The sequence below is a fragment of the Somniosus microcephalus genome, chromosome 24, assembly GCF_052327205.1.
Source record: "Somniosus microcephalus isolate GS21.2 chromosome 24, FLI_Smic_1.0, whole genome shotgun sequence".
NCBI lineage: Eukaryota > Metazoa > Chordata > Chondrichthyes > Squaliformes > Somniosidae > Somniosus > Somniosus microcephalus.
In genome coordinates this window covers 1,455,836-1,468,502 of record NC_141010.1, presented here as the reverse complement: position 1 = coordinate 1,468,502, position 12,667 = coordinate 1,455,836, and the positions used below count along the sequence as shown (strand labels likewise).

Sequence of the window (12,667 nt, the reverse complement as noted above, 5' to 3'; positions counted from 1 at the left end):
GGGGCTGGGGAGGCTCAGTCATTGAGTATATTCAAGGCTGAGATCGATAGATTTTTGGATACTAGGGGAATCAAGGGATATGGGGATAGTACGAGAAGGTGGCGTTGAGGTGGAAGATCAACCATGACCTTATTGAATGGCGGAGCAGGCTCGAGGGGCTGAATGGCCGACTCCTGCTCCTATTTCTGATGTTCTGATGTTCTTAGACACACAGAAAAATCACAGACACTCAGTGCTACAGATGGGCACTGTGTAGCTGTGAATTCAGTGCCTCACCTGTGCACACGGCCCTGCCGATCGGTCAGAGTTTGGTATCTGTCACAGAACGGATCTGAAACTAAAGAACTGAACATTCCCCATGAGCCAATTTTCACGGCACGGACTAGGTTTTACAAACACTGACTTACTGATCCCGAGTTCGCTCCCAAGCTCTGTACTCACATGGACTGTTGAGGAGCCTGGACTTGTAGCAGGAGAAGGAAATACTCTGTTCACAATACTCAGCGACCAGAGTTATTGCAGAAATCTCCTCCTCGGTGTTGTTGTAATATTTCATGTGCCCCACGAAAGGTTTCTCCAATGTCGAGCCCGTTACTTTGGTGTCCTGTCGCTGCAGATGATAAACGATTGTCCAGGCCTTGTCCTCTGTCAACACAAAGTCAGTGAATGAGGTAGTAGCTCGCCAATCCCCGATTCAACACAACCCCGATCCACGCACCCCCCAAACAACGCACCCCACACCTCCGATCCAACGCAGCCCCCAGTGTGATGCCCGGTGCCCGGTGTGGGTCCCGGTGCCTGGTGCGGTGCCCAGTGCCCGGGGTGGTGCCCGGTGTGGGTCCCGGTGCCTGGTGTGGTGCGTGATGCCCGGTGCCCGGTGTGGGTCCCGGTGCCCGGTGTGGTGCCCAGTGCCCGGTGTGGTGCCCAGTGTGGGTCCCGGTGCCCGGTGTGGTGCCCAGTGCCCGGTGTGGTGCCCGGTGTGGGTCCCGGTGCCCGGTGTGGTGCCCAGTGCCCGGGTGTGGTGCCCGGTGTGGGTCCCGGTGCCCGGTGTGGTGCATGATGCCCGGTGCCCGGTGTGGGTCCCGGTGCCCGGTGTGGTGGCGTGATGCCCGGTGCCCGGTGTGGTGCCCAGTGCGGTGCCCGGTGTGGGTCCCGGTGCCCGGTGTGGTGCGTGATGCCCGGTGCCCGGTGTGGGTCCCCGGTGCCCGGTGTGGTGCCCGGTGTGGGTCCCGGTGTGGGTCCCGGTGCCTGGTGTGGTGCGTGATGCCCGGTGCCCGGTGTGGGTCCCGGTGCCTGGGTGTGGTGCATGATGCCCGGTGCCCGGTGTGGGTCCCGGTGCCTGGTGTGGTGCGTGATGCCCGGTGCGGGTCCCGGTGCCCAGTGTGGTGCCCGGTGTGGGTCCCGGTGCCCAGTGTGGTGCGTGATGCCCGGTGCGGGTCCCGGTGCCCAGTGTGGTGCCCCGGTGTGGGTCCCGGTGCCCGGTGTGGTGCGTGATGCCCGGTGCGGGTCCCGGTGCCCAGTGTGGTGCCTGGTGTGGTGCCCGGTGTTCAGGGCACATCCACGGTGAAAGAACAGCTCGCACCTCTCAGACCACTGAGCTTCTGATCTGAACCAAGAGGACAGACACAGGCCTGGAGCCAGAGTGGGTTGTGAAGCAGTGATGCCCGACACTGCGTCCGGGGACGTTTGGCTGTAGAATGTGCTTGGGGCCAGAGGAGACGCAGGTTACCAGGATGTATTGTGGTGCAGTGCAGAACCAGAGCCCAGTACAGCATCGATACCTGTCATTCTGCAGTGAACAGTAAAGGGTCGTGAAGGACCACTCCCGTCAGGGGTCAATGGTGTAGTTTCCTGAAGTTCTGATACCCAGTTTTCTGTAACCATCACAGGACTCCGGATAGAGAGCTTTCAATGGATTGAAAAATACAATGGGAGTTAGGGGGAGGGCAGAGAGGAGAGAGGGGGCGGGGGAGAGGCGAGTGGAGAGACAGCGAGGGGAGCAAGAGCAAGGGCGAGGGGGAGCGAGAGGGAGAGGAAGCGAGGGGGAGGGGGAGAGGGAGGGAGTGGGAGAGTGAGCGAGGGGGAGGGGGAGCGAGGGGGAGGGGGAGCGAGGGGGAGGGGGAGCGAGGCCGAGTGGAGGGGAGAGGGAGCGAGGGGGAGCGGGAGCGAGGGGGAGGGGGAGCGAGGGCGCGAGGGGGAGCGAGGGGGCGGGGAAGTGGGACCGAGTGGAGGGGAGGGAGGAGCGAAGACGAGGGGGAGTGGGAGTGAGGGGGGAGAGGACGAGGAGCAATGAAATGTGGGGGGAATTGAGTCGGATGAATGGGAGAAAAAACACAATCACTGTTCATGGATACACTCCAGGTGTATACACAGACCCACCTCCCATAAATTCCCGTAGCTTATATTTTTTGGTAAAATCTTTTGCTCATCATAGTTGGAGTAAAACCACCAGTGACAAACACTCCCAGGGCAGGTACAGCACGGGTTAGATACAGAGTAAAGCTCCCTCTACACCGTCCCATCAAACACTCCCAGGGCAGGTACAGCACGGGTTAGATACTGAGTAAAGCTCCCTCTACACTGTCCCATCAAACACCACTCCCGGGGCAGGTACAGCACGGGTTAGATACAGAGTAAAGCTCCCTCTACACTGTCCCATCAAACACTCCCAGGGCAGGTACAGCACGGGTTAGATACAGAGTAAAGCTCCCTCTACACTGTCCCATTAAACACTCCCAGGGCAGGTACAGCACGGGTTAGATACAGAGTAAAGCTCCCTCTACACTGTCCCATCAAACACTCCCAGGGCAGGTACAGCACGGGTTAGATACAGAGTAAAGCTCCCTCTACACTGTCCCATCAAACACTCCCAGGGCAGGTACAGCACGGGTTAGATACAGAGTACAGCTCCCTCTACACTGTCCCATCAAACACTCCCAGGGCAGGTACAGCACGGGTTAGATACAGAGTAAAGCTCCCTCTACACTGTCCCATCAAACACTCCCAGGGCAGGTACAGCACGGGTTAGATACACAGTAAAGCTCCCTCTACACTGTCCCATCAAACACTCCCAGGGCAGGTACAGCACGGGTTAGATACAGAGTAAATCTCCCTCTACACTGTCCCATCAAACACTCCCAGGGCAGGTACAGCACGGGTTAGATACAGAGTAAATCTCCCTCTACACTGTCCCATCAAACACTCCCAGGGCAGGTACAGCACGGGTTAGATACTGAGTAAAGCTCCCTCTACACTGTCCCATCAAACACCACTCCCGGGGCAGGTACAGCACGGGTTAGATACAGAGTAAAGCTCCCTCTACACTGTCCCATCAAACACTCCCAGGGCAGGTACAGCACGGGTTAGATACAGAGCAAAGCTCCCTCTACACTGTCCCATCAAACACTACCAGGGCAGGTACAGCACAGGTTAGATACAGAGTAAAGCTCCCTCTACACTGTCCCATCAAACACTCCCGGGGCAGGTACAGCACGGGTTAGATACAGAGTAAAGCTCCCTCTACACTGTCCCATCAAACACTCCCAGGGCAGGTACAGCACGGGTTAGATACAGAGTAAAGCTCCCTCTACACTGTCCCATCAAACACTCCCAGGACAGGTACAGCACGGGTTAGATACACAGTAAAGCTCCCTCTACACTGTCCCATCAATTACTGCTCCTCCAACACACCAGTTAGAAAACCATCACTCACAATTATGACAGGTTGGGCCTTGATATCCAGTTCTCTCACAATCACATAAAAAATTCTCTGATGTCTGCAGACAAATCCCTCCGTGTTCACACAAGTTTGGGGTACATCTGTCAATCATGCAGAGAGGAAAAGCAACTTAATTACGACAGTAAATGACACAAATCATTTGACTCAATGCCAAAAAGGATTTTGGATAGAGAAAGCTGTGTAACTGTACAGAGTTACTGTTTATTCTGGGTAAGGGTCACTCACTGTAACTGTACAGAGTCACTGTTTATTCAGGGTAAGGGTCACTCACTGTGTAACTGTACAGAGTCACTGTTTATTCAGGGTAAGGGTCACTCACTGTAACTGTACAGAGTCACTGTTTATTCAGGGTAAGGGTCACTCACTGTGTAACTGTACAGAGTCACTGTTTATTCAGGGTAAGGGTCACTCACTGTGTAACTGTACAGAGTCACTGTTTATTCAGGGTAAGGGTCGCTCACTGTGTAACTGTACAGAGTCACTGTTTATTCAGGGTAAGGGTCACTCACTGTAACTGTACAGAGTCACTGTTTATTCAGGGTAAGGGTCACTCACTGTGTAACTGTACAGAGTCACTGTTTATTCAGGGTAAGGGTCACTCACTGTAACTGTACAGAGTTACTGTTTATTCAGGGTAAGGGTCACTCACTGTAACTGTACAGAGTTACTGTTTATTCAGGGTAAGGGTCACTCACTGTGTAACTGTACAGAGTTACTGTTTATTCAGGGTAAGGGTCACTCACTGTAACTGTACAGAGTCACTGTTTATTCAGGGTAAGGGTCACTCACTGTAACTGTACAGAGTCACTGTTTATTCAGGGTAAGGGTCACTCACTGTGTAACTGTACAGAGTCACTGTTTATTCAGGGTAAGGGTCACTCACTGTAACTGTACAGAGTTACTGTTTATTCAGGGTAAGGGTCACTCACTGTAACTGTACAGAGTTACTGTTTATTCAGGGTAAGGGTCACTCACTGTAACTGTACAGAGTTACTGTTTATTCAGGGTAAGGGTCACTCACTGTGTAACTGTACAGAGTCACTGTTTATTCAGGGTACGGGTCACTCACTGTGTAACTGTACAGAGTCACTGTTTATTCAGGGTAAGGGTCACTCACTGTGTAACTGTACAGAGTCACTGTTTATTCAGGGTAAGGGTCACTCACTGTGTAACTGTACAGAGTCACTGTTTATTCAGGGTAAGGGTCACTCACTGTAAGTGTACAGAGTCACTGTTTATTCAGGGTAATGTCATTGTTGCTGGTAATCCAGAGTCTGTGAGTTCACATCCCACCACGGCAGCTGGGGAATTTAAATTCAGTTAATTAAATAAATCTGGAATAAAAAGCTAGTATCAGTAATGGTAACCATGAAACTATTGGATTGTCGTAAAAACCCATCTGGTTCACTAATGTCCTTTAGGGAAGGAAATCTGCCGTCCTTACCTGGTCTGGCCTATATGTGACTCCAGGCCCACAGCAATGTGTTTGACACTTAACTGCCACTCAGTTGTAACTAACCGCTACGAAACACAATAATAAGAATGAAACTGGACGGACCACCCAGCATCGACCTCGGCACCGGCTACAGACACGGCAATGGCACACCCAGCCCAGTCGACCCTGCAAAGTCCTCCTCACCAACATCTGGGACTTGTGCCAAAATTGGGAGAGCTGTCCCACAGACTGGTCAAGTAACAGCCTGACATAGTCATACTCACAGAATCATACCTTTCAGCCAATGTCCCAAACTCCTCCATCACCATCCCTGGGCATGTCCTGTCCCACCGGCAGGACAGACCCACCAGGGGTGGCGGCACAGTGGTATACAGTCGGGAGGGAGTGGCCCTGGGAGTCCTCAACATTGACTCCGGACCCCATGAAGTCTCATGGCTTCAGGTCAAGCACGGGCAAGGAAACCTCCTGCTGATTACCACCTACCGCCCTCCCTCAGCTGATGAATCAGTACTCCTCCATGTTGAACACCACTTGGAAGAAGCACTGAGAGTAGCAAGGGCACAGAATGTACTCTGGGTGGGGGACTTCAATGTCCATCACCAAGAGTGGCTCGGTAGCACCACTACTGACCGAGCTGGCCGAGTCCTGAAGGACATAACTGCCAGTCTGGGCCTGCGACAGGTGGTGAGAGAACCAACACGAGGGGGAAAACCTGCTTGACCTCGTCCTCACCAACCTACCTGTCACAGATGCATCTGTCCATCACAGTATTTGTAGCAGTGACCACCGCACAGTCATTGTGGAGACGAAGTCCCATCCTCACACTGAGGACACCGTCCATCGTGTTGTATGACACTATCACCGTGCTAAATGGGATAGATTCAGAAAAGATCTAGCAGCTCAAAACTGGGCATCCATGAGGCGCTGTGGACCAGCAGCAGAAGCAGAATTGTATTCCACCACAATGTGTAACATCATGGCCCGGCATATCCCTCACTCTACCATTACCATCAAGCCAGGGGACCAACCCTGGTTCAATAAGGAGTGTACAGGAGCAGCACCAGGCAAACCTAAAAATGAGGTGCCAACCTGGGGAAGCTGCAACACAGGACTACATGAATGCTAAAAAGTGGAAGCAGCATGCTATAGACATGGCTAAGCGATCCCACAATCAACGGATCAGATCAAAGCTCTGCAGTCCTGCCACATCCAGTCGTGAATGGTGGTGGACCATTAAACAACTAATGGGAGGAGGAGGCTCCATGAATATCCCCATCCTCAATGATGGTGGAGCCCAGCACGAGTGCAAAGGACAAGGTTGAAGCGTTTGCAACCATCTTCAGCCAGAAGTGCCAAGTGGATGATCCATATCAGCCTCCTCCTGAGGTCCCCACCATCACAGAAGCCAGTCTTCAGCCAATTCAATTCACTTCACGTGATATCAAGAAACAGCTGAGTGCACTGGATACAGCAAAGGCTGTGGGCCCCGACAACATCTCAGCTATCGTGCTGAAGACTTGTGCTCCAGAACTAGCCGCGCCTCTAGCCAAGCTCTTCCAGTACAGCTACAACACTGGCATCTATCTGACAATGTGGAAAACTGCCCAGGTATGTCCTGTCCACAAAAAGCAGGACAAATCCAATCCGACCAATTACCGCCCCATCAGTCTACTCTCAATCATCAGCAAAGTGATGAAAGGTGTCATCGACAGTGCTATCAAGCAGCACCTGCTCACTGATGCCCAGTTTGGGTTCCGTCAAGACCACTCGGCTCCTGACCTCATTACAGCCTTGGTCCAAACATGAACAAAGGAGCTGAATTCCAGAGGTGAGGTGAGAGTGACTGCCCTTGACATCAAGGCAGCATTTGACCGAGTGTGGCATCAAGGAGCCCTAGTAAAACTGAAGTCAATGGGAATCGGGGGGGAAAACTCTCCACTGGCTGGAGTCATACCGAGCACAAAGGAAGATAGTTGTGGTGATTGAAGGTCAATCATCACAGCCCCAGGACATCGCTGCAGGAGTTCCTCAGGGCAGTGTCCTAGGCCCAACCATCTTCAGCTGCTTCATCAATGATCTTCCCTCCAACATAAGGTCAGAAATGGGGATGTTCGCTGATGACTGCACAGTGTTCAGTATCATTCACAAGTCCTCAGATAATGAAGCAGTCCTTGCCCACATGCAACATGACCTGGACGACGTTCAGGCTTGGGCTGATAAGCGGCAACATTCGCGCCACAGAAGTGCCAGGCAATGACTATCTCCAACAAGCGAGACTCTAACCACCGCCCCTTGACATTTAACAGCATTACAATCACCGAATCCCCCACCATCAACATCCTGGGGGTCACCGTTGGCCAGAAACTTAACTGGACCAGCCACATAAATACTGTGGCAACAAGAGCAGGTCAGAGGCTGGGTATTCTGTGGCAAGTGTCTCACCTCCTGACTCCCCAAAGCCTTTCCACCATCTACAAGGCACAAGTCAGGAGTGTGATGGAATACTCTCCACTTGCCTGGATGAGTGCAGCTCCAACAACACTCAAGAAGCGCGACACCATGCAGGACAAAGCAGCCCGCTTGATTGGCACCTCATCCACCACCTTAAACATTCACTCCCTCCACCATCGGCGCACTGTGGCTGCAGTGTGTACCATCTACAAGATACACTGCAGCAACTCACCAAGACTTCTTCGGCAGCACCTCCCAAACCCGCGACCTCTTCCACGTAGAAGGACAAGGGCAGCAGGCGTATGGGAACACCACCACCTCCAAGTTCCCCTCCAAGTCACACACCATCCTTACTTAGAAGTATATCGCTGATCCTTCATTATCGCTGGGTCAAAATCCTGGAATTCCCTCCCTAACAGCACTGTGGGAGCACCTTCACCACACGGACTGCAGCGATTCAAGGCGGCGGCTCACCCCACCTTCTCAAGGGCAATTAGGGATGGGCAATAAATGCTGGCCTTGCCAGCGACGCCCACATCCCATAAACAAATTTTTAAAATCTGTACAGAGTCACTGTTTATTCAGGGTAAGGGTCACTCACTCTGTCTGTTGTTTCCCGTTATTTCCATGATTCACCTACCTGTCTGTTATCCCACACGTGTTAAACAGCATCTCTGAATATCTTCCTAGTTTGCGTCGTTTTACCAGCTCCAGGTCCACTGGGTAATTGTCGACATGGATATGTTGCAGGCAGCCATGGAACACACTCACGTTCGAAAAACAACCCAACCTCTTCACGCTTGTGGGGCAGCCTGTGAGGTGTTGAGAGCAGAAAGTGACAGGCAAGGAGCTCGATATTCAACAAACGGCTTGTTTGAAAAGCAGAATAATACACACCACTAAAAAAGGAGACTGCGTCAAGCATCATTGGTGCCATGGATAAAGAATGAGGTTAGAAACAAATTAAAATGAAGAAGGGGGCATTGTGAGGCCTTAGTGAGAATGAGAAAATAAATGAAGAGATAAAGAGGAATAAGGAAAGTGAGGAGGGAGAATGAGGAGAGTGTCTCAAAAATATTAAAACAGTAAAGTATTCTGCAACTATATCAGTAAAAAGCAAATTGTTAAATGTGAGGTGGGAATGGTGTGTGAGGAGAGAATAAATGGGAATTGGTGGGATATTTAACAGGGATTTCATTTCAGTGTTTGCAGAAGGGAAGGATACTGCACAGGTAAATCCTGAATTATTTAAAAACAAGATGAGAAATATTATAATAAATAAAGTATTTGAGAAATTAGTTACGGTAAAGGAAACATCCAAGGGTACGGAGGGAAATGGGGAAAGAATTAGCAGAGAATGGATATTGAGTGGGTGTGTGCCGAAGGATTGGAGAGCGGATAATGTTATTCGCTAAACTAATCCAGGGAATGACAGGCAGTTAGTTTAATATCGGGGGTAGAGAAAGAAGAATCTTTAATGGAAGATTAAATTACTAAATATCTAAAGGAAGTGAAAATAGATTTCAGAAAGGAAGATCATGCTTAATAAATCTGAGGAGGTGACAGGTATGGTGATGGGGAAATGTGGTGGATGTGATGTACTGCAGAAAGTCTTTGACAAAAAACCTCACAGGACACTAATGGAGAAGATTAAGGGGGTGCAATTAGGGGGAGGATAGAAAATTGGATTAAAACAGGTTAGAATTATGGCGGTTTCTCGGAGTGGTTGGAAGTGGGTAGTGGTGTCCCACAGGGTTCAGTTCTGGGGCCACTTCTATTCACTGTGTATATCAATGATTTGGATACAGGGTTAGAGGGAAAGGTGTTGAAATTTGCAGATGATAAAATAGGAGGCAGAGTAACTAATTCTGAGCACCAATGGAGCTACGAGAGGATATTGGGGAACGGGAAAAATGTGGCTGGTGGAATTTAATGTCAGTAAGTGTGAGGTGGTACATTTTGGTTATAAAAAAGTAGTAATTTGGTTATAATAAAAAGTAGTAATGTCAGCTGTGACTCAGTGAGAAGCACACTTGCCTCTGAGTCAGAAGGTCGTGGGTTCAAGTCCCACTCCAGGGACTTGAGCACATAAGTCTAGGCTGACACTCTAGTGCAGTGCTGAGGGAGTGCTGCACTGTCGGAGGTGCCGTCTTTCAGATGAGACCTTAAACCGAGGCCCCGTCCACTCTTGCAGGTGGATGTAAAAGATCCCATGGCACTATTTCGAAGAAGAGCAAGGGAGTTACCCCAGTGTCCTGGCCAATATTTATCCCTCAATCAACATAACAAAAACAGATGATCTGGTCATTATCACATTGCTGTTTATAGGAGCTTGCTGTGTGCAAATTAGCTGCCATGTTTCCCACATTACAACAGTGACTACACTTCAAAAGTACTTCATTGGCTGTAAAGTGCTTTGAGACGATCGGTGGTCATGAAAGGCGCTAAAGAAATGTAAGTCTTTCTTTCTTAATTATACTCTGAATGGGGGAAGGCTGGGTGATGTGGTGAGCAGAGGGAATTGGGGGTCAGGTTCACAAGACACTAAAAGCACCATCTCAAGTGGATGCCATAAAAAAACTAATTGGACACTGGCTTTTATGGCAAGAGGAATGGAATATGTTAATGGAGAATCTATATAAACCTCAGTAAGACCACAGTTGGAGACTGTGTGCCATTTTGGGTCCACATTATAGGAAGGAGTCATAGACTCACAGGGGGAGAAATTGGGTATGTAGCGCCAACTATTAGCGCCTAAAGAGGGCAGTCAGTGGCTGTAGCGCCACTAGCCGCACCTCCCGCGATATTCAGCGGGGGCGCTAATGGTGGCGTTAGCCTGTTGCGCTGCGCCGCCAATGACGTCATCGGTGTGCGCAGCGCCCCATTAGCGCCCCGATCGCGATATTTGGTAGCAAACGCCACTGTAGCGCCATTCGCTACCCGCGCCCGGTTCACGGGGCCTTGCTGTGCCGGCAGTGGCGCAAGTTAAGGTGGAGGTGCGGGGCGGCCGCCTTTTTCGGCGGCCGCCTGCAAGCACGTCCGTCCCCGGCCTCCTGATCCCGCCCCCCCGCGGCATTGCTGGCTGTTTCCCGAGAGCCCGGCACTTCTCCTCGGTGCCGGGCTCTTTTGCCGGCACTTGCGATTGGGGATCGCGCTGGTGCAGGCCCCTCCCCCTTAACAATGGGAGGAAGGCCTGCAGTACCGCAGCGTGCCGTGCCGCAGCGTGTGGCGCTGCGGCACGTTGCGCTGCGATATTCAGTTTCAGCGCCCCAAGAGGGACGTGGAGCGCCTCGAGCCTCGCCCCGTCTCCCTCTAGGGGCACTGAAACTGAATTTCTGAAGTTTGTTAATGTTCCGAACGCTGCGCAAAAATCAGCGTCCAGGCGAACTTGGCACCACTTTGGTGCCTCAACCCAATTTCTCCCTCATAGAGTCATAACGGCACTGAAGGAGGCCATTCGGCCTGTTCCTTCTGCCAAAATGCAACACTTCACACTTCTCTGCATTAAATTCCATCTGCCACTTGTCTGCCCATTCTGCTAGCCTGTTGCAGTCGATTGGTATCATCCTCAATGTTTGCCACACCCCCAAGTTTGGTGTCATCAGCAAATTTAGAAATTCTACTGTGTATTCGAATATCCAGGTCATTTATATATATCAAAAAAAGTAGTGGACCCAGCACTGACCCTTGGGAAACACCACTGTCTACCATCTGCCAGTCTGAAAAACAGCCATTTACCACAACTTGCTGTTTTCTGTCCTTAAGCCAATTCCTTATCCAAGCTGCCACTGACCCACCTATTCCATGAGCCTCAATTTTGTTAACCAGCCTTCTATGTGGTACTTTGTCAAACGCCTTCCGAAAATCCATGTAGACAACACCCATTGCATTCCCTTCATCAATCCTCTCTGTTACTTCATCAAAAAATTCAATTAGATTAGTCAAACACGATCTGCCTTTGACAAATCCATGTTGGCTCTCCTTAATTAGCTTAAACCTCTCCAAGTACCTGTTCATTTTTTCCTTGATTATTGTTTCTAAAACTTTACCCACCACAGATGTTAAACTGACTGACTTGTAGTTACTAGGATTGTCCTTGCACCCTTTCTTGAACAATGGGGTCACATTTGCCACTTTCCAATCCTCAGGCACCTCCCCTGCATCTAGGGAAGATTGGAAAATTATGGCAAGCCCTTCCGCTATCTCCTCCCCCAATTCCCTTAACAATCTGGGATACAAGCCAGCTGGACCAGGCGACTTATCCACTATAAGCACACCCAGCCTTTCTAGTACATCCTATCAATTTTCACCCCTTCCATGGCTTCAACCTTTTCCACTGCTACCGATATTTTGTCAGCATCCACCTCCTTAGTAAACACTGATACAAAGGACTCATTGAGTATTCTAGCCTTGCCCTGTGCCTCTAAGCATATATCACCTTCTTTGTCTCTAATAGGCCCCAACCCGCCTCTTACTACCCGCTTACTGTTTACATGCCGGTAGAAGATTTTTGGGTTCCCCTTTATGTTAACCGCAATTCTACTCTCATATTCTCTCATTGCCAATCTTATTTTCATCTTCACTTCCCCTCTCAACTTATTGTATTTGGTCTGGTTCTCCCTTGAAGAATTCACCTGACATGCATCATACACCCTCTTTTTTCTGTTTCATCATTTTCTCTGTCTCCCTCGTCATCCAAGGAGCCCTTGCTTTGGTTCCCTTACACTTTCCTCTTGTTGGAATGTACCTAGCCTGTACTTGGAACATCTCCTCCTTAAAGATCTCCCATTGTTCCGTTACAGATTTTCCTGTCAGTCTTTGGTTCCACTTTACCCTGGCTAGATACTTCGCATCCCATTGAAGTTAGCCCTATTCCAGTTTAGAAGTTCCACTCTAGATTGTGCCTTGCTCCTCTCCATTGCTAATCTAAATCTTATGATACGATGATCTCTCGTCCCCAAGTGTTCTCCCACAGACACTTGGTCGACCTGGCCCACCTCATTCCCCAGCACCAGATCCAG

The 12,667-nt window shown here is 50.4% G+C and overlaps 1 protein-coding gene across 1 annotated transcript in view; it reads right to left on the bottom strand.

Annotated features, from left to right (window-relative positions):
* The window catches only part of LOC147100946 (contactin-associated protein-like 2), a 45,199-nt gene extending 44,554 nt beyond the window's left edge, over nucleotides 1–645 (bottom strand). Inside the window, exon 1 of the mRNA XM_085966049.1 lies at nucleotides 442–645. Coding sequence (XP_085822175.1) covers nucleotides 442–556 — 115 coding nt within the window. The 5' untranslated portion in view covers nucleotides 557–645. The remainder of the gene's footprint in view (nucleotides 1–441) is intronic.
* Nucleotides 646–12,667: the final 12,022 nt, after the last annotated feature.